Raw genomic sequence first — 27,846 nt, 5'->3', positions numbered from 1 at the left:
TAAGATATTTATCACTTTATTAACCAGATACAGAGAAAAAAATAAGATGTTGAAGCATTAAGTTGCAATCAGAAATAAACCTGTTTCCAATAGGTCTGTAGGTCCTATCATCTAAAATAATCTCTCATCTTGCTGGCCCAATTCACTCTGTATTTGGGCCTGTGAGTGACTCTGTATAAATCTAAAAGCTAAGAGAAGAAGAGCATTCTCCAGGGAAGTCTGGACAGTAAACTCCTTAATGACAAACAGATGCTGGGAGTGTGTATTTAGTCTGCTAACCGGCACACTGGTGCACAATAATTGTAACCCTCAACAGATTGCCTTAAGGTTATCTGAAATAGAACATTTTAGCACCACCAAACTGCTCAGAAATTAATGTGGCTTAAAAACAATTAAATGAAGCTATAACATTGCTCATCTGCAACATATCTTTTGAAAGATGAGCCTCCCCACCCCCAAATTCTAGCTGTCTTAACCAGGAGTGTATTGTAGCACATTAGCATGACAGCATTTATTATTACTTTTTATTAGCATTTGTTTTCCTTATTTACTCTGAAAATTTAGGTTTACTAAATGAAACTAGATCTGTGGTTACTCATATTTTAGAGAAATGACCCCTTTGGATTCTTTTGAGACACAGTCTTGCTCTGTCACCAAGGCTAGAGTGCAGTGGCGAGATCACAGCTCACTGTAGCCTCAACCACCTGGGCTCAAGCCTCTCACCTCGGCCCTCCGAGTAGCTGGGACGACAGGGCTGCATCACCATACCCGGCTAATTTTTGTGTTTTTTGCAGAGACAGAGTCTCACTATGTTGGCCAGGCTGGTCTCAAACTCTTGGGCCCAATTGATCTGCCCACCTTGGTCTCCCAAAGTGCTGGGATTATGGGCATGAGCCACCCCGCCTGGCCTGGATTCTTTTTTTTTTTTTGAGATGAAGTCTTGCTCTGTCGCCCAGGCTGGAGTGCAGTGGTGCGATCTTGGCTCACTGCAAACTCCACCTTCCGGGTTCGAGCAATTCTCCTGCCTCAGCCTCCCAAGTAGCTGGGACAACAGGCATGTGCCACCACACCCGGCTAATTTTTGTATTCTTAGTAGAGAAGGGGTTTCACCAGGTTGGCTGGGATAGTCTCGATCTCCTGACCCCGTGATCCACCCGCCTCACCTTCCCAAAGTGCTGGGACTACAGGCATGAGCCACCTCGCCCAGCCTGGCCTGGATTCTTTTTTAAGAAGGATCTGCACATCACAAAATTTTGTGTAAAACTTAATTCATAAGCTTTCTTAAGCCCAAAGGGAGAGTCTTAAGAACTCCTAGACTAGATGAATTCATTAGCTAGTTTAAAGACAGCAAAACATATTTCCACATTATAGTATATAACTGTGTGCCCCAAATTCATACATTTATCTCTATCTCAGTATTTCCCATAATATCTAGTCTAGAGGAGGCACGTTTGGTGAAAGAATGAAAATATTTCGATTAAGACAGTTGTATCTTTTATTTCTTTACCCTCAGATTTTCTATTTTTATATCATTTTCCGTTTTTATTTATTTAAAAAATTAATGGCATATGTTGGATAAAAGAAATGTTGGAAAAACCCAACTGTAGATTTTAACTGAAGTTTATGTCTAAGACAAAATGACCTTTTAGAGTATAAGTAAAGTGTGATGGCAAATCCCTGAGAATAATGTTAACTGAGTAGAGACGGAATCTTGTAAGGTGTTAAGAAAGCCAGAGAGCTACACGAATATGTTTATCATCTATGGTTTCAAATGCCGTGGTGAAGTTCAGACCTGAATAAAATTTGCAGCTGTCACACGGAGGCGGGCAGAAGAATCTCCAGTTCTGGTGAGCAAAACGGGAATGGTCCTCTCCACACAGTGAGCTGTTTCAAGTTTACTCAGTTTATGTTTAGGAATATATTGTGTAATGATCATTTTCAACAATTTCAAAGAAGACTGAAAGACCTAAGAGAAAAGGGATAAACATGGATGAGTTACTACAGTGGAATTCTACCAAGAGGAAACATAGAATTTACTATCAGTAATACATATGAACATTATATTGAAAATGACGTCTCGTCTGAAAGGCTGAAAATGGCAAACTGAAAACTGCTTTCTAAACACAGTAGTACCTTGCATATAGAGGACATATGCTCTTATTTCACTCTGTCATAAATCACTCCCCATCTTCCCTTCATACCGAGTATCTAACAGCCCTGCTTCAATGGGTAAGCCCAACTGTGCAATGTCCATTCTTAAGGCCCACTCAGCATTAGAAAAACACTAACTCTCAACCTCATCAGGTTTCATGCAAAGTGAGAACACAAACTGAAGATGTGGTAGCACTGAACCAGGCCTCCGCAAACAACTGGCTTTGCAGAACATGTTGCTCGAGACCAGAGACAATGACCCAAGCAAAGGCAGATTTCCCAGACCCTTCATGTAAGATCAGTTGCACAATATAGCTCTTGCTAGAGAACCTCATTTCTTAGTGATTCTATCGAGTTACAGTTGGTGACCATGTCAATGACCAACTGGTCCTCTCTCAAGCTGCTCTGGTCTTCTGTGGTATGGCACATGATCTCGTCCATGGATGCTGGAGCCAGCACCAGCTGAGGGCACTCACGGAGGTCACAATGTCCTTTATGGCTCTTCTAATGAGAAAGACGGATGCTCTCAGTGTGTTCTTTAAATCTTCTTTTGGGGTTCCAACAGGCATTTCCATCAACTTCTTATACAAGGCAAGCAGTGTATCCTCTCGGTAGGACCATGTCTTAGAATAGGCCCCAGCAACCTACCACAAAACAGGCAGCATTTGCATGACATCACACAACCATCCTCTAGTACTACACAACTTGAAGGCTTTGTTTTTTTTTTTTTTAAAGCAAGATGATTCATTTCTAATAACAGAACTTTTATAAACTGATTCATTTCTAGTAACAGAACTTTTACAAGTAAATACGCATATTTAGAGAAATAATTTTTTCTGATAAGGAAATTTAAGACATTAAAATATAAAAAGTATTAAATGCTCCAAGGGAAATTTTTTTTTTTTTTTGAGATGGAGTCTTGCTCTGTGGCCCAGGGTGGAGTGCAGTGGCACCATCTCAGCTCACTGCAAGCTCCGCCTCCCAGGTTCACACCATTCTCCTGCCTTAGCCTCCCGAGTAGCTGGGACTACAGGGGCCTGCCACCACGCCCAGCTAATTTTTGTATTTTAGTAGAGACGGGTTTCACCGTGTTAGCCAGGATGGTCTCAATCTCCCGAACTCATGATCCGCCCGCCTTGGCCTCCCAAAGTGCTGGGATTACAGGCGTGAGCCACTGCGCCTGGCCTCCAAGGGAAATATTTTAAAGCTGGGAATGAGGTGAAAATCCTACTCATTTCTTTTTTGTTTTGAGACAAAGTCTCACTCTGTCACCCAGGCTGGAGTGCAGTGGTGCAATCTCGGCTCACTGCAACCTCTGCCCCCCCGCGGGTTCAAGCAATTCTCTTGCCTCAGCCTCCTGAATAGCTGGGATTATAGGTGCCTGCCACCATGCCTGGCCAATTTTTGTATTTTTAGTAGAGATGGGGTTTCACCATCTTGGCCAAACTGGTCTTGAACTCCTGACCTCATGATCCACCTGCCGCAGCCTCCCAAAGTGCCAGGATTATAGGCGTGAGCCACTGAGCCCGGCCAACACTACTCATTTCTATAAGGAGATACTTCCATCTTTTGCTATGCCATCATTTTGTGCTGGAATTAGCCGGTGTTCAGAAGACAGCAGGTGTTTAATACAAACTCCATGAATGCCAGAAGGACACCCAGGGTGAAATGAGTACCCATTGATAATCTTAGCTCGTGTTTTTGCTGTTTCACATAATTCATAATTTACAGAAGGGCCAGGCACGGTGGCTAATGTGTAATCCCAGCACTTTGGGAGGCCAAGGCCAGGAGTTCAAGGCTACAGTGAGTTATGATCATGCCACTGTACTCCACCCTGGGTGACAGAGTGACACTGTTTCTTAAAAAAAAAAAAAAAGTTAACAAAAGACTTTCCAATCCAGCGAGAACAAAGGGAAGTGAACAATATTACAAATGCAAAGCCCTGGGCATTTTGCCTCCTTTATGTGTAAGTACAAAAAGGTGTGAACACCATACAGCCTTCCCTCCCCTCTGCCCCCCCAGTTTTTTTTTTTTTACCAAGGTTTCTCCCAACACATCGATGGCAGAGCTGGCTTCTCTCAAGGCCTTCTCGGTTAAGGGCTCTGGCTCCCCTGACAAGCCTCCCCTCCGAGCATCGCTGATGTCTGCATCACTCATTTCCGGCTCCACCACTGCCTCCCCATGATGCTTACGAATAGCTGGAAGAGGCCGCTCATCATAGGGCAGGGACTCTGCCTGCAGTGAGCGAAGGAGAGAGGAAAGTGCTGGGGAGCTCCATGGGTCGCATACTCCAAGGCACCTCTCACGGGCAGGCTTACTGCGCTTACTTACCTGATCTGCAAGATGTTATTTTGCTAAATATCAGTATCATCAGATTAGAATAATTTATACAACAAAGAGGATATAATTGAAAAGATTAGATGAGGCTTTCTGTTCCTTTGTAAACTCATTACAGACCTAATAAAAAAAGCAAGGTAGATTCCGCCTCAATGGAGACTACTAAAGTAAAGGCTATTACATCTTTTTTTCTGACAAGATCTCTGATATGTTCTTAGTTTATTGCTTAGAAATAAGCATCAAGCCTGATTTTAATAAACATGCTCACACAAGGTGTCATTAGGTCTATTGCTTATGTGGCTATGTTCTCACTCAGCACTATGGCTCCTAGAATGGAACAGAGGTGGGTCTGGCTGGGGTGCACTCATGCACTCCATGCATGGGAATAGTACCTGGCATAACACAGGTCCTCTACAAATATCCAAATAAAGTGAATACCAATCTGAAACAGAATTACCTACATTGATCTTTGGATGAGGATCTGTGGCAGGGAGTAACTGGTCTACCGCAGAATGCTGAGGAGAAATAGTTAGAGAATATGATGAAGGCTTTTCCTGAAGGAAAGGTTCTGCAAACTGGTTTTCTGTTCCTCTTTCTTCCAGTTGTGGTAGTGAGGGCATTGGCTTTTGGTGGCGAGGACTGCCAGAACGAGCGAGGGGCCGGAGGGGCAAATCAAGAGGTCTTCGCATCTAGGGAACAAAAAGGGACATTTAATTTCAAATGCCACTGCCACGATAGACATATCCATCTCATTCCTCCAGATGAATAAGACTTTAGAAAGTTGTGCTGGAAGAGGCTCCTTGGCACAAAGAAAAGTTTCAAAACCAAAGAGAAACTTCCACAGAGTGAAATCTCCTTGAAAGTCCCATACAATCAAGCTGCACTCATCTCAGTTGTCTCTCCACATTTCCGTGTGGACTACAAAAGTGACACACACACCCAAAATGCTAGTGAAGGAATGAACATTGTGCATGGAGATGTCCACACATATGTGCCCCTGAAGGAGCACGGTGGTGTGGAGAAAGCACCCAAGTGGACTTCTATTCAGAATCTGGCACTGCTATTCACTGTGTGTACAAAGGAAAGTGATGTTGTGTAACCCAACAAGTAAAGCTGACTGCACAGTTGCTGCACACTGGGCATGGTACTGAATGTTTTGGACAGGCAGGCTCATTAATGCTTACTCTTTTTACTCCCACTTGAAAGCTGATGGAAAACTGAGGCATAAAGCTGATAAGAATTAGTCTGTGATCACAGAGCTGGAATGGTGGTGCCCGGATTTGAACCCAGACAATCCAGCTCCAGAGTATGCTCCCTCTTTTTTTAGAGACAGGGTCTTGCTCCATCACCAAGGCTGAAGTGCAGTGGCACGATCATAGCTCACTGCAGCCTCGAACTTCCGGGCCCAAGTGATCTTCTGTTCTCACTCTCCTGAGTAGCTAGGACTATTATTTATTTTTTGTAGAGACAGGGTCTCTCTATGTGGCCCAGGCTGGTCAAACAATCCTCCTGGGCTCAAACAATCCTCCAGCCTTGGCCTCCCAAAGTGATGGGATTACAGGCATGAGCCACCATGCCTGGCCTTGAGAGTGTGCACTCTCAACTACTATTCTGTATCTCAGGACCTTCGTTTCCTAATCTGTCATGTGGGCTGAATGCCCCATCTGCATGAGTTCTAAAATCAGAGGCAGAGCACCTTATGGGAAACATGTTCTCAATACACTGAAGCTGTTAGTATTTCGCTCTCACTTGATCCTCACAACACCAAGGGGTCAGTGCGGCAGGGTCATCACTGCCTTTTCCAAATAAGGAAGCAGCTGGAGAGATGAAGGGATGCAGCGGAAAAGCAGCAGGGCCTCGGTTTTCCTGACCCTGGCTTGTTCCCTTTCCCACGACTGTGAGCCTCCTGAAAGAACATGCTGAGGCAAAGCCTCCCTGACGTAGGCACAGAGCTGAGTCCATCTATGATAACTGTCCCCTGAGCACTGCAGAGTGTTTTACACTACACTTCAAAGGTATCTATCCACCTTTGTGAACCACACAGTTGAATCTCTGTTCTCCTAGGCTTTCCTCCACCCCGTCCGGGCTCCTACACCCACCAGCTCGGCATCCAGAAGGCTGTGCAGCTCCAGCTGCTCGTACACCTCAGCGCGATACTGCTCCATCTGCTGCTTCTTCTCCTTGGCGAGATCATAGTCTTCCTTCTCCACAGCACAGCGTTTCTCTACCTCATACCTCCCAAGGCGCTCACCAACCTGAAGCACAAAATGTTTGCTTTTTGTTTCAAATTTGGATCAACTCACATCAAATGCAAAGCTAATTTTTAAGAGTCATGCTTGAACCATCTTGTGAGGAGAGGGAGCGAGCACAGGGAAACGGAACGAATGGGCCACACTCATAGCAAAGTTCTGGCTGCTGTTGCTGTACTGGCATCTAATAAGCCCATGGGTTCGTCATGACTTTCGGGATAGCTGGTTTTCCTATTTTCCCATTATGCTCGGGGTCTTAGTAACGAGGTGGCTGACCCTGGCACCTGAACATGAGTCTGAAGAGGTAAAGCTTCTGCTTCCATTTACATTTTTAAAGTGCTTATCTGTCTCCATAACTTTATTTTGCTGAGATCTCTGAACTCACATTAACTTCACAGCTTTTAGTAACCGGTTTCTTTTACCATGTAGTTATTCTAAGTATACATAAAACCTATTACAGGCATAAATTAGGAACTGTTTTCTCCAAAAGCCATACCTTTTGCAAATCAGCAATAGCTTGTTTTAGTTTCTTGGCATAATCATAGCGTTCCTTTTGGACGGCTTCCCGTTTTCTCTCATCTAATTTTCGTATAATCTGTGCAACTTCTGGATCTTGGTACATATCAAAAGCTAAGTCATCTAGCGGAGAAATGTAGTCAGATCTCCTAAGGGAAGAAATGCATATTTTAGAGATAATGTCAAGCCCTAGGAGTTCCGTGCTGAAGATGCACAGTTGAGAAAATGCCCCTCCCTACCACGCTCCATCATGGTTCACAGAGCATTTCCTGCAGGAGAAAATGAGTCTCAGAGAAGTAACGGGCCTCAGGTCACAGAGCTCCTAATTGCAAGCAGGCCTTTCTGACTCCAAAGCTCATGCTCTTGACCATGAACCAAACTGCACTTCAGGGCATCTGAGCCTTCAGTGCATTTGCTCAGAGTGCAGACTTTGGGCCTCACCTCGTTGTGGGCCCTGGGAATCGGAGGTGAATGTGAATCAACTGCAGAAGAAGAAGAAAAACAAAAATGAAACCAAAAACAAATGGATGACCAAGCCCCACCCTAAGAAATGTGACTAGCGGGCCCAAGATGGAGTCCAGGCACTGTATTTTATAACACCACAGTATTTTTTTCTTTCTTTTCTTCTTTTTGGAGGCAGAGTCTCACTCTGTTGCTTAGGCTGGAGTGCAGTGGCACAATCTCGGCTCACTGCAACCTCCACCTCCCGGGTTCAGGCGATTCTCCCGCCTCAGCCTCCTGAGTAGCTAGGATTACAGGTGTGTGCCACCACACCTGGCTCATTTTTGTATTTTTAGTAGAGACAGATTTTCATCATGTTGGCCAGGCTGGTCTCAAACTCCTGACCTCAAGTGATCCACCAGTCTCAGCCTCCCAAAGTGCTGGGATTATAGGCGTGAGCCACTGTGCCCAGCCTGTACTTTTCTCTTTGAGACAGAGTCCTGTTCTGTTGACCAGGCTGGAGTGCAGTGGCATGATCTTGGGCTCACTGCAACCTCTGCCTCCTGGGTTCAATCTATTCTCATGCCCCAGCCTCCCAAATAGCTGGGACTACAGGCGTGCGCCACCACGCCTGGCTAATTTTTTGTATTTTTAATAAAGATGGAGTTTCGCCATGTTAGCCAGGTTGGTCTCGAACTCCTGACATCAGGTGACCCACCCATCTCGGACTCCCAAAGTGCTGAGATTACAGGTGTGAGCCACTGTACCCGGCCAGTATCACAGTATTTTTGATGAATATGATAGGTTAAGAATTGCTACCACTGAGGTTTTACTCAAAGGGTTAAGTTGTATGGTGTCAACCACCATGTCCTAGAGGAGATCAAAAGCATTCCTTCAGAAATAAGCGATCTTTTGTAGTCACCTGAATAACTCATTTCTGATTAAATATGACCTCTATTCCTCCTTTCGAGCTCTAGGTAGGGTCTAGAATGTAAACAATAAAGCTAGTCTCACCAAGCAACAAAACCTGACTAGAGGACGAGGATCGAAGTGTCCCAGCTGCTGTATCAAGCCCATTAAACAAGCCGGCTGCTCATGGTGACTGGAACATCCTTCAAGACAGGTGCGTTTTAAGGAAAACATCTGTCATGAAAGTGTCGTTGGTGAATCTGTATTATAATGAATTCAAGTGGGGCATGGAATAGGCCCCCTTTAAGCACTCACAGCCCCCGCTGGCATCTCCCCACCCTTGAGGTCACGGTACTTTGCTCACAGCAGCACCACAGGCTGGTGGCTGGGACAGCACCAGCAGCTCTGAACTGTATCTGATCCCAGGGATGACTAAACAGCGAAACATTTTGGGGTGTCTACAAGATCACATTAACTATTTTTAGTGTAACACATATGACACTCTAAGTCACGTTGCCTTGCTGTCCCAGAGATGAACACAAAGACTTCATTTGATTGTAAAAATCCTTCAAAGCAAACATCATGTCCTGTGGCACCCAGTCCCAGCTCCTGTTGATTCAGCAGCAGCGTGGGCTGCCGTCTACCCACTTCGGTAGAGAACCCCCAGTGGCAATGACCGGATTCCACGTCCAGCACAGGCCCGCACATGCCAGTTACACAGCTTTTCCCAGCCCTTGTACTTAGCCTTCATAAAACCCCGGGCGTGGGGCAGGACAGGCAAACCATAGCCTGCCATCCCACCCGGCTGATTGGATTAAGGCAACAGATTTAAAATCTAAATCAAAATGACAGAAAGCAGCTTTATTGGAGATACTGAGACACTAAAGACTTAATCAGTTTGGTTGTTCCTGCCCTGCTGCACTTGCTTCAGTAAGGGCAGAGTCCCAGCCGCGGTCCTTGTGGTGAGGCTGGCAGGAGGGAGGCAGCCATCCACTCTCAGCGCTCATTCCCCACAGTGCTTCCAATCCCCAGTGTGAAGGATGGGAAGATTACTGTGATTTTTCTATTAGGCAAAGGAGGCATCTGAGGGAGAGACTGAGAGGCTGGTGTTACTTTTTTTATAGACATTACATGAATAGCCTCTATCTCTAAGCACTCCACACTCACAAGTGTCTGTGACAGCTCTGGTCTGCACCAGGCCTGTGGGGAGGCGGGGCAGCCTCTGCAGGAGGGAAGGCTCGCTGTCCCCCAATGCACACTCAGCAAATCACACGTGGCTCCTGAGCAACCGCAGAGAAAATCTGACCCACATTGTGTACAAATAGAAGAGCCTGGATCAAGAATTAATCACTTTATGCGAGCAGTCTGTATGCGGGTAAAAGTGAAATTACACCAAACGTTGCGGACAAATTTGAAATTTCTATTAAAGTTTAAAAAGTTGATCTTTATTGGGAAGCTGCTGTCAAAGAAGAACCAAGGATTATTTGGGATTCCTCTTTATTTTTAAAAAACTTTTTTTCTTTTTTGAGATGGAGTCTTGCTCTGTCCCCCAGGCTGTAGTACAGTGGCATGACCTTGGCTCACTGCAACCTTCACCTCTCAGGTTCAAGGGATTCTCCTGCCTCAGCCTCCGGAGTAGCTGGGACTACAGGTGTGCGCCACCATACTCAGCTAATTTTCGTGTTTTTAGTAGAGAAGGAGTTTTACCATGTTGGCGGGGCTGGTCTTGAATTCCTGACCTCAAGTGATCCGCCCACCTCGGCCTCCCAAAGTGCTGGGATTACAGGTGTGCACCACCACGCCTGGCCTAAAAAACATTTCAATTCCTCTTTTGTCTCATTGTGGCAACTATGCCAGCCCTTCCCTTCTTTTCTTTAGACCAGGCACCTCTGGAATGGAGTCCCCTCGTTGTCACCCACAGCAGGTAGGTGGCAAGGGAGCCACCGTCCCAAAGAGGTGCCTAGGACAGACAGGGTGACCGAGGATGGCGCAGTGAGGCCCTTTAGCTCTCCAAAGGTGGATTCACCCCCAGTCCTTACACTGCTTAAAAAAAGAGGAAGCGGCAACAGCAGCAGAAAAATATGTATACTTTTTTTTTTTTTGAGACAGGGTTTCACTGTCAGCCAGGCTGGAATACAGTGGCATGATTTCGGCTCAAGCGATCTTCCTGCCTCAGTTTCCTGAGTAGTTGAGACTACAAGCACGTGCCACCAGGCCCAGCTAATTTTTGTATTTTTAGTACACATGGGGTTTTGCCATGTTACCCAGGCTGGTTTCAAACCCCTGATCTCAAGCAGTCCTCCTGCCTTGACCTCCCAAAGTGGTGAGATTACAGGCGTTAGCCACCACACTCAGCCTACAATTGTTAACATGAAGAACTTTCCCCATATCCTTTTTTCTTTTTTCTTTTTTTTTAAGCTAAACTTACCAGTGAGAAAAAATATTTTTAATGGGTAGAGAGGGACTGGTAAAAATTGTGCTGTTAAAAACCTATGTGATACATAGTTTTCACTCCTCTAAACTTTTGAAGAGGCCGTAAGGTGATGTCTGTAGAACTGATAACCTGGGTCAATTAATATCTTTGATTTTTACCATAAATTTGCTTGTGCTGATAAAATATCAAAGGATGGCTGACAGATCTTTGTTTAAATGCATTTTAGGAAACTTCTAGTAATATCTGAATACAAGAAAGGAAGTAGTCTCTGCTGGGGAGTAAATGAAGGTGTGTGGCTGGGTGCAGTGGCTCACATCTGTAATCCCAGCACTTTGGGAGGCTGAGGCGGGTGGATCACCTGAGGTCAGGCGTTCGAGACCAGCCTGGCCAACATGATGAAACCCCATCTCTGCTAAAAATACAAAAAATTAGCCTGGGTATGGTGGCAGGCACCTGTAATCCCAGCCACTTGGGAGACTGAGGCAGGAGAAGTGCTTGAACCCAGGAGGCAGAAGTTATAGTGAGCCGAGATGGCACCATTGCACTCTAGCCTGGGTAACAAGAGTGAAATTCTGTCTCCAGAAAAAAAAAAAAAAAAAGGGAAAAAATAAATGAAGGTGTGCTAAATAAAACAGTGACCTTAATCTTTATGTAATTTTCAGACAATCCAATCAGTGGCTTATCCAGCTCTAAACTGAATTTAGAGGCTCCAAGTCCATAATCCTTTGGAAATGACTGACCCTTTCACGATTCTGAGGAAAGTAACAGAAGTTCATTGCTGGGGAGCAGGACTCTTACCTGGCGTAAGTTCCTTCTAGAGCAGGGTCCTCGCTGTTGTGCCCAAGGTAGTGGTCAATCAACTTCTCTCGAGAGGCCTTTGGGAGCAAAACAGCTGCTTAGTGTCTCAGAGAGAAGAGGAACAGCACAAAACCTTAACTACAAGACTTATTTCATATAAAGCTGTCAACAAGGTTCAGTGATCCTCCTCTTTCGGAGGGACAGCTAAAACTGTTAAAGAAAAGTTTAATATGCTATAGCTCCTAAAAATCATCTGAAAGTTATTCACTAGTCAATTTTATGCAGATTATAAAAATGATACTTTTTTTGGGGTGAAAATAAATGACCCCCTCCAGTTAGAAATACATTTACTTCCTTAGGAATTAAAACTTTCCAAACTTACAGTATTGCTTTCATCACTGAAATCTGCAGGGTCTCCAATGATATTTATGGCAACCAAAGCAACCTAAGAAAGTGTTAAATTAACAGAAATTAAATATACAATGTTTGAAAAGACTTAACCCCCTTATTTACATACTTTGAGACAGGGTCTCGTCTGTCACCCAGGCTGGAGTGCAGTGGTGTGATCATGGCTTACTGCAGCCTGGACCTCCCGGGCTCAAGCGATTCCCCCACCTTAGCCACCCAAGTAACTGGGACTATAGGCGTGAACCACTATGCCCTGCTAATTTTTGTGTTTGTTTACAGAGATAGGATTTCACCATGTTGCCCAGGCTGGACTTAACTCCTTTATAACAAACTGACCTATACTGTTATCAAATGGGATGATGTATATCAAAGTGTATTAATTGTTAAAATGTTATGCTAATGTAAAGAATTTTTAATAATTAACAAAGAATTTTAAATAAATTATGTAAGTTAGTATTCTAATGCTTAACCAAATGGTTATTTTAACCATTTAAAGGATGTTCTAGCTGGGGGCGGTGGCTCACGCCTGTAATCCCACCACTTTAGGAGGCTGAGACGGCAGGGTCACCTGAGGTCGGGAGTTCGAGACCAGCCTGGCCAACACAGAGAAACCCCGTACCTACTAAAAATGCCAAATTAGCCGGGTGTGGTGGTGCATGCCTGTAATCCCAGCTACTCGGGAGGCTGAGGCAGGAGAATCGTTTGAACCCGGGAGGCAGAAGTTGCAGTGAACCGAGATTGCGCCATTGCACTCCAGCCTGGGCAACAAGAGCTAAACTCCGTCTCAAAAAAAAAAAAAAAAAAAAAGGAAAACACAGACATCCCCTTGAGATTCAGTATGGAGCTCATCTTTGAAGGATCTTGGGAACTTAGACAATGAAAAGTTAACACAGCTCAGAATATCCAAGTCGATAAGTCTCAACTGAGGTGGGGAGTCACTTTTCCATCCTGCACCCCCAACCACTGTAGACCAACTACTTAAGTCAGGTCATTGCTGGTCAACACATGCAGGTGGGGAGAGGAAGGAAGAGGGTTAAGAATCACTCTTCTGGCTTCCTGGCGTGTCGTGCTGAAGGCGCCAGGCAGCTTAACTGGACCTCTGCACTCTGGTCCAGCTCACCCGCTTGGTCTAGAGATTTGATTTGCTGGGTGCACGAATTCCTCTTGGAGGGGGCAGGGAGAGTTGTAAATACTTGTGCTAATTGACAAGATTGCTTTGGACACAACTGATTTCTACTACACTAATCATGTGAGAAAAAGAAAGAAAAGGAAAGAAAGGGAGGGAGGAAGGAAGAGATGAAGAATTAGCGGATTGGAGCTGGAGAGATTCTGGATTACACGCAACATTAATGTGTCCGCAATTTTTACTAGGGGCTTTACCTCGTGCACGTTGGGAGGGTTTAGTTAGAACTGTGCTGTCCTACACAAATAGGATGTGAGCCACATGTGTTATTAAGGTTAAGTAGGCACATTAAAAAATTTAAAAATGCAATTAACTTTAATAATACAGGTTAACACAACATATCCAAAATATTATCATTTCATCACATACAACTGACATAAAAGTTCTCATGAACGGTTTTGCATTCTCCTTTTGTACTGAGTCTCTGAAGCCCACTGTCTGGTGATGCTGGCAGCAGCTCTGGGCACTAGGCCAGTTCGTGGTAGGCACTGGCCACGTGTGCCCAGAGGCTGCTGGATCAGACAGCACAGCTCAGAGAGCTCAGCAGTCTCCCAGAAGAGATCCTCTCTTATAAGATCATCTTGAAAATGCATCTAAGAAAAGATACGTGACCACATAATCCCACAAAGAAGGTAGGGGCAGGATCGAAGGCGAAGCTGCATGCATCTTACCTGATTATATATGTTGTATTTGTTGGCATGGTTTTGGTGAAAAATCAGTTTAAGAAATTGTCCTACTGCATCCACATAAACTGATTTTAGTTCCCGGGCTTTGCAGCCTGTCTTTTCGTTATCACAGAGAGACACGTAGCTGAAAAACAAAACACAACTGAAGAATACGCTGATTTGAAAATGTGCTGTTCAGTAAAACTGCCCCCTGCTCTGATTGAACTCAAGAGGCTTATTTATTTTTATTGTTTTATTTTTTAAAGCTAGACTACCCCTACACAGGATCAATAGGTTTGAATAAAAGCTAAGTCTAGAAAGAAAAACCTAGGAAAACCCCCTAGAACTCAAATTCTAATTAGTGTTCTTGTTTTTTTTTGAGACGGAGTCTTGTTCTGTCACCTAGGCTGGAGCGCAGTGGCGCGATCTTGCCTTATTCCAACCTCTGCCTCCCGGGTTCAAGCAATTCTCCTGCCTCAGCCTCCCAAGTAGCTGGGATTACAGGCACTCGCCACCACACCCGGCTAATTTTTGTATTTTTAGTAGAGACACAGTTCACCATGTTGGCCAGATTGGTCATCTAATTAGTATTAAGAAAATTTCTACATCTGAAAAGTAGAGTTGAATAGCAGAATTCATAGAAATTATAATGCTGCTTTTTAAGCATATTCCGTAAGAGGCAGGTGTTAAGAAATTATGTACTCTTGAACCAAATAGAAGTATATAACATAGGACCAAAAGTTAAGGGGCAATTCATTTTTAAGAGCTTTCAGGGCCTGGCGCGGTGGCTCACGCCTGTAATCCCAGCACTTTGGGAGGCCAAGGCGGGCGGATCATGAGGTCAGGAGATCAAGACCATCCTGGCTAACACAGTGAAACCCTGTCTCAACTAGAAACACAAAAAATTAGCCGGGCATGGTGGTGGGCGCCTGTAGTTCCAGCCACTCCGGAGGCTGAGGCAGGAGAATGTCGTGAATCCTGGAGGTGGAGGTTGCAGCGCATCAAGATTGTACCACTGCACTCCAGCCTGGGCGACAGAGTGAGACTCCATCTCAAAAAAAAAAAAAAAAAAAAAAAAAAAAAAAAAAAAAAAAAAAAAAAAAAAGAGCTTTCAGGTAGAATTAGTCTAAAAGCCGCCATTATACATTTATATTTCATTCTTACCCAAGTCTTCGAAATCGCTCTGCTTGATAGGGTGCAAAATATTCAGGTAAGCTTTCACTAATGTAGAACTCAATTTTACTTGAAATCATATACTGGTGAGCAAGTAACTGTAGTTTCCTTATTCGACATCTCTCCACCATTTGAAGGACAATTTCTTGTGGAAACTGGCAAAATCTGAAAGCAAACATATTTTTATTTTTTCTGAACAGTTCCTTCAGAGGGTTTCTAGATGCTAGCACCTCATTCTTGCAGGTAAGAAGCATGAACCACACACCCACTTTGAACTGGACAGTCTGTATAGGTACTGATGGTACAAACCTGCCTGCGACATGATTCCCGTTCTCTCGAGCTTGTCATGTTGGAGCTGAAGCTTGGGATTAAACATTTGACTTGAGCTGCCTGTAACCCTATAGGAATCATACTGTTGGTAGCTAGTAAATGGTCTGACATGAAACCTGAAGTTTTTCATAAGATAAATCAATCTTACGAGGTGGTACTAGTGGGCAGGATGGAGCCAAAGGATCTTCCATAGGAACTCAAATGCTTAAGGGCCCCAAGGTTTCAATATTGAAGGAGTGCCTGCCATTCACCCATAGTGGTCTAGGGAGAGAGGCCTATGCTATGGCCCGTGCTGGAGCTTCTAACTTTGCTCAAAAGTGACATAATTTTTTTTTTTTAAGACAAGGTCTCGCTCTGTCCCCCAGGCTGCAGTGGTGTGATTATGGCTCACTGCATCTTTGATCTCCTGGGCTCAAGTGACCCTCCTACCTCAGCCTCCTGAGGAGCCGGGACCACAGGCGTGTGCCACTGTGCCTGGCTAAAACTTTGCCCAGGCTGGTCTTGAACTCCTGGGCTCAGGGGATCCTCCCCCCTCAGCCTCCCAAAGTGCTGTGATTACAGGTGTGAGCCACTGTGGCCAGCCAAGAAGTGACATAACGTATTAAAAAACTAAGAATTGGGTAGAGAATCACAGCAGTCAGCAAAGACCCCATATCGCTTCCAAAAATGCAAAGGCTCAAGAGACGCACATCTGGGGCAGGAGGGCAGCTGGCACAAACTGGGAAACCGAGCAACTTTGAAATGAAATTTTTTAGTCTTTCATGTCAGTAAAGTGCTGCTTTAGATAGTTACTGCTTTTAAATGCAAGGCACATAAATTATCATTTGCGGTGAGATTATCTGAACATAAGGACAATAAGTAATCTATTATTTAAAAATCTTTATTAAAAAAAAACAAAACTCCAAAACTATTTAAAGAGAAGCAAGACAACCAGCAAAGCTTTGAAGTTGTATACAGTCATGCACTGCATGAGACAGTGGTCCCATAAGATGACAACACTGTATTTTGACTTAGCTTTTCTATTTTTAGATATACAGATACCTACTGTGTTATACTCGCTACCATGTTCAGCGCAGTCACGTGCTGTACAGGTTTGCAGCCCGGGAGCAACAGGCTATGCCACAGAGCCTAGGTGTGTAGAGTAGGCTGTACCACCTGGGTTTGAGGGCACTCCAGGTGTTTGATGAAATCGACTGATGATGCATTTCTCAGAATGTCCCCATGATTGAGTGATGTAGGATTGTACTTTTAAAAATCCTTCCAAAACGGGCCTATGATTTAGCTACTCAAATGCAGCTGATCAACAGTTTATAGATGAATCAAAAATACCTTTCAAGAAACCTCACAGTTAAAAAGGCTAGTATATATTTATCCTTTCAAGATAAATTGACAGATACAGATTTTAAAAAATAAAAATAATTTGACAACCAAAAAAATGGATGCCCAGAGGCTACAGTTAGTGCAAACTTTATGCTTTCTTGGAAAAATGTCTTGCTCTGAAGGGTTTATGCTCTCTGAATTCTGAGGTCACATGAATGGCACTGGGGGTCTCCCTGGATCTCTTTAACCCCACTTCAGTGTCTCTCCTGGAGCTGCATCAATCTATGCCCTGAGCTCCGATGTAGAGGGTCCCACATTTTCTCTGACCTGTGGTAACAGAGCGCCTTGTCCTGCCATTGGGAGGCTAGGCTTCAGGGTATCCTCCTTTGTCTTTCTGTGATGTGCCTGACCTCAGGGATGTCAAGAGACCCCGAGCCAAACCCAGTGGGAGTCTGTGGTGACCAAGGGCACATGGATCCTTTTCCTAGGTACATCCTCTGAAAGCACGTTACTGAAGTGAGTGTAGGTTATGCCCTTTAAAGCAATACCATGTCAACGCACAAGAGAACCATATGGGTGTGATTTATTTTATTTTATTTTTTTTTTGAGACGGAATCTCACTCTGTTGTCCAGGCTGAAGCGCAGTGGCAGGATCTCAGCTCACTGCAAGCTCCGCCTCCTGGGTTTACGCCATTCTCCTGCCTCAGGCTCCTGAGTAGCTGGGACTACAGGCGCCTGTCACCTCGCCCGGCTAGTTTTTTGTACTTTTTAGTAGAGACGGGGTTTCACTGTGTTAGCCAGGATGGTCTCGATCTCCTGACCTCGTGATCCGCCCGTCTCGGCCTCCCAAAGTGCTGGGATTACAGGCTTGAGCCACCGCGCCCGGCGGGGTTTCACCGTGTTAGCCAGGATGGTCTCGATCTTCTCACCTCGTGATCTGCCCGTCTCGGCCTCCCAAAGTGCTGGGATTACAGGCTTGAGCCACCGCGCCCGGCCGTGATTTTTGTAACTATTACCAAAAAGGGTGGCTGGGTGTATACTAGAGAACCTTCAAGCCCCATATAAACACGGAACAAGTACAGTGAGCGCACAGGACCTCTGCAGAGGGGATGCTGCTGCCTGGGAGAGGCATGAGTAGGCTCACCGGGAGTCTGGGAGGAGAGGGCGGAGCACTGGGCTGCCCGCATGGGTGTGCTCCTCCTCCTGCCCTCTAGCCATAGGTTGGACCCTCCAGCCATAGGTTGGACCCTGCAGGGCAGTGCATCGGCCCCGGCCAGGGCAGTATCAGGATGCTGGCTCGCCTGCAATCTCAGCCCCACGGGCGGGTGACAAAGGCGCTGTCTGGCCCTTTCTGCTTGACTCTTGCTTCATTTCTGTTCATTCAGAACTCACTTCTGGTTCATTCAGAACTCACTTCCGGGAAATGCATGGACAGGGGTCTTACTTGTTGCATCTCCTCAAAAACCCCAAAAGGAAAATATGTTTTAATTTTAAATGAGATTTACATTCAATTTTCAGCAACATGTCTTCTGAATAAAAGCAAGACACAATTATATGATTGAATTTAAAATGCCATACATATTTACGCATTCATGAGTTAGGAATACATAGTAACTTCTCAGGCTTGAAAGTAAGTCACGAAGAGCACAGAGCTGACGAGGTGGGATGGGGTGGAGGTGGATTTTTAATCACATGACTGAGGGCAGAGGGCAGATGCCAAGTGAGTGCATGAAGGGGCTCAGCTGTAAAGACCAAAGCAGCAGAGGCAAAAAGACTTAAATGTTTTAGGAAAATAATCAAGCAAAACACTCATCTAATGAACATTTTTTTTGAGACAGAGTCTTACTCGGTCGCTCAGGCTGGGGTGCAGTGACTGTCATAGCTCATGGCAGCCTTGGACTTCTGGGCTCAAGGGATCCTCCTATCTCAGCATTCTGAGTAGCTGGGGCTACAGGCAGGAGCCACTGTGCCCAGTTGAACATTTTAACAAAAGTATACGCGTGTTTAAGAGAAATGTGAGAGACACAATCTTTTGGTTAAAGCTTGGTGTCACATAAAAGCAGTTATTTTGGTTAAAGCTTGGCATCATATAAAAGCAGTTATTTTGGTTAAAGCTTGGCATCATATAAAAGCAGTTAGCCACACACTCTTTCATCACAGGAGCCCAACTGTAAAAGCAAACAAAGCTGCACATGCCATCTCTGCACAGAAACTTGATGAGAATGTGCAGCCCAGCATGTGATCAGGGAATACGGTTAGACAATTACAGGGCCTCATTTCTCCTCCTTCTCCACATCTGCACATTTTCTTCAGGGAGTGTGAGTGAATGTTATAAGTGAAAGAGGGTCAACACATTTTATTTAAAAATATAAACAGAAAGACATGCCTGACACTGCACTGCACGCTGACATCCTCGGTCCTGATGTCCGAGTGATAGTAAAATCGGAGGCTTTGAATGAAAGGAGGCCCTGTGCCCTCCTTAGGGACCCGGGGCAGACTCCCAGCCCAAGCCCCGCCCCGTCCAGCCCTCACCTAGGTGACCGCCACCCACTGACGGTCGGTGCGTGGATCATGAGTTCCCGGGCACTGAAGCCGTCTTCGTGTCCAGATGAGCTGACGACGACAAATCCAATCTTGTGGGGCATTCTGCGCGTTTGGGCTGTTTATAAGAGAGCAGGAAAGATTTCTTTAAAACAAAGGAATTCATGAACACATGAACATTTAAAGGGTTAGTTCATGCCTTGCTGACACACACAATAATGCACTAAGTATTCAGAATTTTCCCATCTCTTTGAAAGAGTCTATTTTTTTTTTTTTATTTAACGTATAGATACTTCTGACTCTGTTTAAGGTATCTTTTAAGTTATCTTGACTTTTCCCAAACATGTGTCCAAAAAGTTTGACTAGTGTTATGGATTGTATTCCCCAAAAAGATAGGTTAAAGTTCCACCTGTGGTACCTGTGAATGTGACCTTATTTGAAAATAGGGTCTTTGTAGGCGTGATCTAGTTAAAATGAGGTCCTCGGGGTGGGCCCAATCCAATGTGACTTTTAAGAAGGGAAGAGACGCAGCCACACAAAGGGAGAGCACCATGTGGCGACAGAGGCAGGCACCAGAGCGACGCATCTCTAAGTGGGAGCGGGCCTGCCGAGCACGGCCGAGGACAGGCGAGGGCAGCCAGCAGGCACCCAAGGCTAGGAAGAGGCCAGGAGGGATCCCCCCATCCTCCAGAGCGAGAGTGCAGTCCTGCCCACACAGCCTCCAGAATGAATTTCTGTTGTTTTAAGCCATCTAGTTTATATTTTGTTATGGCAAAAATAGTTTTTGTCTAGAATATAAACACAAATGTATTTCTATTAGTTAGGAAACAAATAGAACTAGTACATTAATTAGTGATACAACAAGGGGAAAAAGGCAACGTAGGCGCTAGCCTAACAACTGCGAAATGAATGTGTATGAGCAGAAGGAAGAGCAGGAATGACAGGCAGGCGTATTAAGTACAAAAACGTTCACGTAGAGTCAGGCTGAGGGACTGACTCACAGGACATTGAGCCCAATTTGCTCGGGGACTCTGGGTTACTTTTCAGTTACTAAGCCAGTCAGATTCTTCCTAAGTAAACCAATTTGGGTTAGGTCTAAATCATCAGGAAAACAAAAAAAGGCTCCTCACTAAACTAGGATAAAGAAGACTCCATTAGAAGTTTTCTGGGATAAGATAAACTATTAATTGAAATCCCCAATAGGAGGTAACATATAAACATATCCCCACGTAAAACTTTACATATTTTGACATGCTTGATGCATGATCTAGATCTTTCTTTTACTTTCATTGAGAATTTGAGGAGGACCACTTCAATATATTAATTCTTGGCTGGCATTATTGCTGATGTTTCTTGGAGTGTATGAACAAAAGCACTAGAATAGAATGACAAACCGTCATTGAGATCCTAGTTATTTTTTGCACAAAGTTCACTGCAAGATGTTACTGTATATTAAACGAAAACAAAACTAAACCAACCCAGAAAATAATTTTTAAAAAGCCCCCCAAAACAGGATGAGGCTGGGTGTGGTGTCTCACGCCGATAATCTCAGCACTTTGGGAGGCCGAGGTGGGAGGATCACTTGAGCCCAGGAGCTCGAGACCAGCCTGGGTAAGCTAGTGAGACCCCGTCTCTAAAAAAACAAACCAAAAAAAAGAATTTTGAAAGGATGAGTGTGATTCAACCCACTGTTAGCTGCACATCCACACCTGCACTCCCGGCACCCTATGCCAGAAACGCACAGCCCATGGCTCCTCCTTCCTCGTGACCTAGCACTTCCGGGTCGCTGGCTCCTCCTTCCTCGTGATCTAGCACTTCCGCGTCGCTGGCTCCTCTTTCCTCGTGACCTAGCACTTCTGGGTCGCACGGGCTCTGAGCCCAGAGGTACTTTTCCCTTGGCCACAGCATCTCTCTTCATCCACTCCTCACCCAGCGGTGTGCCAGGTCTTATCAGGCCTACCCTTCCTTCTGATCCCACTGTCTTTTCTAGACAGCAGCTGCCTGGTGTCCTCACCCGGAGCACCTCCCTCAGACAAGTCCTAAGCTCCTGTTGTGTGAACGCACTTCAGACCCAGCTCTAGTCATCTCCATCCACGTCCTACCTCCAGAGCTCTTGGTGGGCTCCCCATCTACGGATCAATGCGCCAACTCTCCCCTGACCCTCACTTCTTGTCCTGAATTCTGAAGTCCAGCCAAACAATCAAATCTCAAAGTTAATACCCTTCAGCTCGGAAGCCCTCCAATCCTTTCATCATCTTTTTATCCTTTTCTGAGACAGAGTCTCACTCTGTCGCCCAGGCTGGAGTGCAGGGGCGTGATGTTGGCTCACCGCAGCCTCTGTCTCCTGGTTCATGTGATTCTTGTGGTTCGGCCTCCCAAGTAGCTGGGATTACAGGCATGTGCCACCATGCCTGGCTAATTTTTATTTTTATTTTTTTTTGGCATTTTAGCAGAGATGGGGTTTTGCCATGTTGGCCAGGCTGGTCTCGAACTCCTGGCCTCAAGCCATCTCCCCGCTTTGGCCTCCCAAAGTGCTGGGATTACAGGTATGAGCCACCATGCCAGGTTCCTTACATCATCTTTAAGGGCAGGGCCTGTCACTCCCTATCCCACCTTGAAAATAGCTCTTGTGCTCAAGCTGTTGGGTTCCAGTCTCCAATTTTTTTTTTTTTTTTGAGAGGGGGTCTCAGTCTGTCATCCAGGCTGGAGTGCAGTGGCACAATCTCGGCTCACTGCAACCTCTGCCTCCTGGGTTCAAGTGATTCTCCAGCCTCAGCCTCCCAAGTTGCCAGTATTATAGGTGCACGCCACTACACCCAGCTAATTTTTATATTTTTAGTAGAGATGGGGTTTCACCATGTTTGCCACACTGGTCTTGAACTCCTGACCTTAGGTGATCCACCCGCCTCGGCCTCCCAAAGTGCTGGGATTACAGGCATCAGCCATTACGCCCGGCCCCAGTTTTTTTTTTATACAGGTTCTTGCTCTGTTGCCCAGGCTGTACTGCTGCAGTGGCATGATCATAGCTCACTGTAACCATGAACTCCTGGGCTCCAGTGATCCTCTTGTCTCAGCCTCCTGAGTAGCTAGGACTACAGGCACATGTCACCATGCACAGCCACTTAATTTTTTTTTTTGTAGGGAAGGGGTTTCACTGTGTTGCCTAGGCTGGTCTTGAACTGCTGGCCTTCAGTGATCCTCCCACCTTAGTGTCCCAAAGTGTTGGGATTACAGGCGTGAACCGCCAAGCCTGGCTAGTCTCTGATCCTAACCAATGCTCTCTGTTATGGCTCAAAGACGTAAACAGAGGACCTTTTCTGTCAAACAGAAGGGTGTTTCCAGTATGCTATACTGCTCCCAACAAATCTAAAACAAAGTACTGGCATTTAAGAACTAGCAAAGAGAAATGCATGGGCACTGTGGAGGCAATGCTATTACCTCAGTCTGGTATTTGAAAAGGATTCCTTTTTCAGTCTACCCCCTCCCAAAGACCTTCCAGTTGTAGCCTAGGGTCCCCTCTGTGTAAACCTTCAAGTGTTACATAAGATACTTGGAGTGTCACTGAAGATTGCCACTTTTAGGCTCTATAAAAATCACCATTAACAATTTGGGAAGAAGCAAAGCTCTGTTGAACGTCCAGTTATTGGCTAGTCTTCCTCACCAGAGGCATGTGGGATCCCCGTTGTTCCAGGGACAGTCATCGGCATCCCAACAAGTGCCAGAGTACATCTCTCCCCAGGCAGCGATTATTCCATGGGGGTCTCATCCCTCACTGCACTTTTCCTAGTGCTGGCATGGTAAAAGGCAATTAACTATAAATTCAACGGAAACTCAATGTAGCAACTTCCATTTTGTTACAAGACTGGGAAACAAAACTTGTTTCTGAATATCTTTTTTTTTTTTTTTTGATCGGTTGCCCAGGCTGGAGTGTAGTGGCGTGATCTTGGCTCACTGCAAGCTCCACCTCCCGGGTTCACGGCGTTCTCCTGCCTTAGCCTCCCAAGTAGCTGGGACTACAGGCGCCCGCCACCATGCCCGGCTAATTTTTGTGTTTTTAGTAGAGACGGGGGTTTCACCTTGTTAGCCAGGATGGTCTCTATCTCCTGACCTCGTGATCCGCCCACCTCGGCCTCCCAAAGTGCTGGGATTACAGGCGTGAGCCACTACGCCTGGCTCTGATTATCTTTTTAAGAAGACTTAAGTGTGACCGCGCGCGGTGGCTCACGCCTGTAATCCCAGCACTTTGGGAGGCCAAGGAGGGCGTATTACTTGAGGTACGGAGTTCGAGACCAGCCTGGCCAACATGGTGAAACCCCGTCTCTACTAAAAATAAAAAAAATTAGACGGGCGTGTGGTGGACGCTTGTAGTCCCAGCTACTCGGGAGGCTGAGGCAGAATCGCTTGAACCCGGGAGGCGGAGGCTGCAGTGAGCTGAGTTCGTGCCATTGCACTCCAGCCTGGGCGACAGAGACTGTCTGAAAGGCTTATGGGTTTCTGGTCAAGTCATCTTAGCGACTGAAAGGGCTTCAGAGAAATCTGAAACTCAAGTGCAAACAAAACAAAACAAACCCCAAAACAAAAAACAATCAACCATCAAACTTTAATCTCTATAGCGGCAGAGCAACTTTCCTCAAAGTTTTGCTCAGCAGAACACATCTGAAACTGGCCCGCTATGTGCTATGCATCCAGAACAGGAAAAGCCGGACCTGAAAATAATATTCCACGCTAAATGGGCCGTCCCGGCCGGGGCAGGCGCTCCCAGCACCCATGCTGCGCTCCCCGGCATCTGGCACTACCGGGCCGCGCCGGCTCTTCGGCAACAGCAAGCCGGAATCTAACTCCACACCGTCCGGGCTTGCACCGCGCACCCAGGCTTCGTACCCAGCTCCCAGGTGGGGACCGCGCCCCAGCGGCGCCCGCGCCCCGCTCCCCACTCCGGCCCTGGCCCGGCGCCGCAGCGGCCCGGAAGGTACCTGCTCAGAGGGAACGGCCCCGACTGGCGCTGCCGCAGCCCCGGTGGAGAGATCGGCTGGGTCGCAGCGGTGCCGCGGCCCGGGGAGGCGGCCAGGCGGCGCCTCAGCACCCGGACCCCGGGGGCGGGCGGGCTCCGGTCCCGGCCCCGGCCCCGGCCCTCGTGGACCTCCTCGGCAGCCGCAGCTTCCTCAGACGGAACACAAGGGGCGCCCCCTCCGCCGCCCCAGGCCGCCTTGCACTCCAAGCTGCTGCGGCAGTGACAGGGAAGGAGCAGCCCCGGCAACCTCTGCCCATCGCCCCGGCCGCAGCCGCCGCTCTCATGACAACCAAGCCCAGCCCTGGACCGGGGCCTCTGCGCGTGCGCGACCCCGCCCCGTCCCCGGCCGCGCCGGCGCACAAGGGGAGGCCCCACGCTTCGCGGGCCCTCGGGGTCGTGTAGTTTCCGGGGCCACGGCACCTGGGGCACACCAGGTGGTGTCGCGCCTTTGCTTTCCCGAGCCTTCTGGGTAAGGTAATGTAGTATCCGTGGGGCGACGCCTGCGCACAAGACCACGTCGGGCCTCACTTTTCCCAGGCCTTCTGGGTAATGTAGTTTCCGGGATCCGCGCCCGGCCTGTGCCAGCTTGCAGAGCTCACCAGGTGCAGACCCCTGCGGCCAGGGCGAGGACGGATCTCAGCAGCCAGCCAGCGGGTGCCGCCGCCCGCGGGACCCAGAGGCCTTGAGCACATCTGCAATGCTCCAGAAGCCCAAGAGCGTGAAGCTGCGGGCCCTGCGCAGCCCGAGGAAGTTCGGCGTGGCTGGCCGGAGCTGCCAGGAGGTGCTGCGCAAGGGCTGTCTCCGCTTCCAGGTGCCCGCCGGGCTGGGCGGGGACGGCCGGCCGGGGAGGTGTGTGGGGAGAATAGGAGGTGCGGCTTTTCGTCTTCCAAAACGGAGGGTGCGGACGGCGCCCGGGGCGGGTAGTTTTCGTTCGCCTCAGCCGCTAGGCCCCCGGGCCGCCACAGCCTGGGGTTCCTGAGCCTGGCTTCAGAGCGCAGGGAGCTTCGGGGGCGACCTGGATCACCCCTTCCCTCTTCCCACCGCTCGGGCAGGACAGCCCTGCATCAGAGCTAGGAAACCCGGGTTGAGTGCCAGGTGCTGGCACGCGGGGTCACGGCTGCTCTGCCTGTCCGGCCTCAGCTTCCCCTTGCGTAAAATGAAAGCCTTGACTGGGTGGGCTCTGCAGGCCCTTCCAGCCCTCGCAGCTGGGGATTGCAATCGTCACCTTATTCTAGGGTGGTTTTCTTTTTTGGACCAGTACTAGGGTTACCAGGTGTGCTTTGCCGGGGTCGGTGCGGGTTGGGTGGGAATTGCCATAAAATGCCTAAAACTGACCAGTGCAGAGTACCAGGGAACCAGACTCCAACAAATTAACAGTGCCACGTGCCGGCCACACTTGTGCACAGAGGCATCCAACCGTTCTCCTTCGTGTGCCGGCACCGCCCTGGCAGCTGTGTGTTCAGCTCCTGGCAGCAGGGAGGCCGCGCTGTCAAAGACAGGCTCTATTTGAAGTACCCTCAGGAGCTCATTTTAAAAGGGTGAGTCCTGCAGAGCCAGCAGTCGCCACCTGTTGTGTTTTTCCTGACTCTTCGAATTTTAGAACAGCCCGCAGTCAGGCGCCCTTGCTCCGCTCCCTCGTACTTGCCTGGGCGTTGGCATGGCTGTGGTATACAGGCAGCAGCCTGAGCCTGCTTCTTTAAACACAGCTCATTCTGGTCGTTTGTGGGGCCTGCAGATGAGAAGCCCTCGTCTTGAGACCCTTCCTCCTCCTGTCACCTCTCCCTCCCCTGCAGCTCCCTGAGCGCGGTTCCCGGCTGTGCCTGTACGAGGATGGCACGGAGCTCACCGAAGACTACTTCCCCAGCGTTCCCGACAACGCCGAGCTGGTGCTGCTCACCTCGGGCCAGGCCTGGCAGGGCTGTGAGTGGCAAGGACCTTGGAGGTGGGCGGGAAGCTGGCACTCTTGGAGGTCCTGGGGGCTTAGCTCCCGGTGCCCATCAGGGTGGTGAAGGGTCCCCCTTACTGTGAACTCTCGGGTCTCAAGGAGGAAGCCCTCTGGAGTCAGAACCGGTCAGCATTGCTTAGGTGGCAGAGTCCTCAGTCCTCTGGTTCTTGAACTCAGCTGTTCGGTTGGTTGTCTTTTTCTTCAAAAAATCTTGGAATTTCATTTACATTCATTTGAGGTGTCTTAGCAATTCCTAAGGGTAGAGGGAGGGCTTTGGGGTTGGGGCCTGCACAGTTTCGTGGGGAAGGTGGGGCCAGGAATAGACACCTTTCTTTTCTGCTGGGCTGAGCACCCTTCTGGAAGGCCGGGGTGGTGGTTCGTGGGATGCCCTCACATTGTTCTCGGTTGGTGTTTGCTGAGATGCTGTCCTCAGGGCTCATGTTGGGGGGCAGTTGCTTTGAGTGGTAGTTCTTTATGGGTATCTGTACTGAAGCCTCAGGACAGAAAGTCCTGCCTTTCAGAACCAGCTGAATGCCAAGGTCTGCGCTTGTTTGACTCCCGTAAAAGAGAGCTTTTGGCCACTGGGGCGGGAGACGCCATCATGTGCCTTTACCTGGGAGAGTCGGCCAGTGTTGTACAAAGGAGGTTACACTCCAGGAGATGCTTCTGGTACCCCAGGAAGGACATGGCTGCTCTGAGGGATGGAACTCTGGCTCCTTGGCCTAAGGAGCAGAAAGAGAGAAGTTGAAGAGTCACGTCCATGTGGCCACCTCCCTGGCTGCAGTGTTGGGGGCTCCGCTGTCAGCATTGAGGGGTGACGCCTCTGGAGTGTGCTCCAAGGTTGCAAGCCCCCTTTTCCACTGGGCCTTGTGCTTTTAGAGGAGGCAGCCAGAAAATATATCACTGTGATGTTCCCTGGGGTGGCCCCTGCAGGAGGTGGGGGCTGGGCAGGGTGTGCTCAGGGTATGCCTCACTTTTGGATGTTATCTTTCTTTCCCGTTTCGGGGCATAGTTGAAAGAGAGCAGAGCACATTGCTCTTTCTGTCCCTCCCCGCATCTCGCAGTCTCTGGCTCTCTCCTCCGTCTGACAGCTCTGGCTCTCTCTGCCTGTCTCTGTCTCTCTGTCCCTCCTTTCTCTGGTGCTTTATCCCCCTCTCTTCCCTGAGACCACTAGTCCTCCTCCTCGTTAGACTTAAAAAATTTTTTTTTCTTTTCTTTTATTAAAACATTGAAATGGGGTCTTGCTCTGTTGTACAGGCTGGTCTCAAACTCCTGGGCTCAAGAAGTCCTCCTGCCGTGGCTTCCCAAAGTGCTGGGATTATAGGCATGAGCCACTGTGCCTGGCCAAAAAAATTTTATTTTATTTATATATTTGAGACTTTGTTGTCCAGGCTGGAGTGCAGTGATGGCTCACTGCAGCCTCAACCTCCATGTT

General features: G+C 47.5%; 2 protein-coding genes across 8 annotated transcripts in view; one reads left to right on the top strand and one right to left on the bottom strand.

Moving 5' to 3' along the window:
• Window positions 1–24,822, bottom strand: part of CEP104 (centrosomal protein 104) — a 45,499-nt gene extending 20,677 nt beyond the window's left edge. The window contains exons 1-12 of the mRNA XM_007980840.3: window positions 24,429–24,822; window positions 19,447–19,573; window positions 15,256–15,429; window positions 14,098–14,236; window positions 12,218–12,280; window positions 11,836–11,912; window positions 7,234–7,402; window positions 6,588–6,743; window positions 4,950–5,177; window positions 4,189–4,386; window positions 2,628–2,795; window positions 1,793–1,966 (exon numbers count right to left, since the gene is read on the bottom strand). Of these exons, the coding sequence (XP_007979031.3) occupies window positions 1,793–1,966; window positions 2,628–2,795; window positions 4,189–4,386; window positions 4,950–5,177; window positions 6,588–6,743; window positions 7,234–7,402; window positions 11,836–11,912; window positions 12,218–12,280; window positions 14,098–14,236; window positions 15,256–15,429; window positions 19,447–19,559 (1,659 nt within the window). The 5' untranslated portion in view covers window positions 19,560–19,573; window positions 24,429–24,822. The remainder of the gene's footprint in view (window positions 1–1,792; window positions 1,967–2,627; window positions 2,796–4,188; window positions 4,387–4,949; window positions 5,178–6,587; window positions 6,744–7,233; window positions 7,403–11,835; window positions 11,913–12,217; window positions 12,281–14,097; window positions 14,237–15,255; window positions 15,430–19,446; window positions 19,574–24,428) is intronic.
• A 30-nt stretch (window positions 24,823–24,852) lies between these two features.
• DFFB (DNA fragmentation factor subunit beta) overlaps window positions 24,853–27,846 on the top strand; it is a 31,365-nt gene continuing 28,371 nt past the window's right edge. For 3 of the 7 annotated variants that reach the window (XM_037985143.2, XM_037985139.2, XM_007980842.3), the window contains exons 1-2: window positions 24,860–25,277; window positions 26,260–26,386. In XM_037985143.2, the coding sequence (XP_037841071.1) occupies window positions 25,164–25,277; window positions 26,260–26,386 (241 nt within the window). In that variant the 5' untranslated portion in view covers window positions 24,860–25,163. Of the gene's footprint in view, window positions 25,316–26,259; window positions 26,409–27,846 lie in introns of all 7 variants that reach the window. The other 4 variants (XM_037985140.2, XM_037985142.2, XM_037985138.2 and 1 more) reach the window with 4 other exon arrangements.

This window comes from Chlorocebus sabaeus, chromosome 20 (genome assembly GCF_047675955.1).
Source record: "Chlorocebus sabaeus isolate Y175 chromosome 20, mChlSab1.0.hap1, whole genome shotgun sequence".
NCBI lineage: Eukaryota > Metazoa > Chordata > Mammalia > Primates > Cercopithecidae > Chlorocebus > Chlorocebus sabaeus.
Note: the sequence above shows the minus strand (reverse complement) of the source record. Positions and strands in the feature narration are given on the sequence as shown.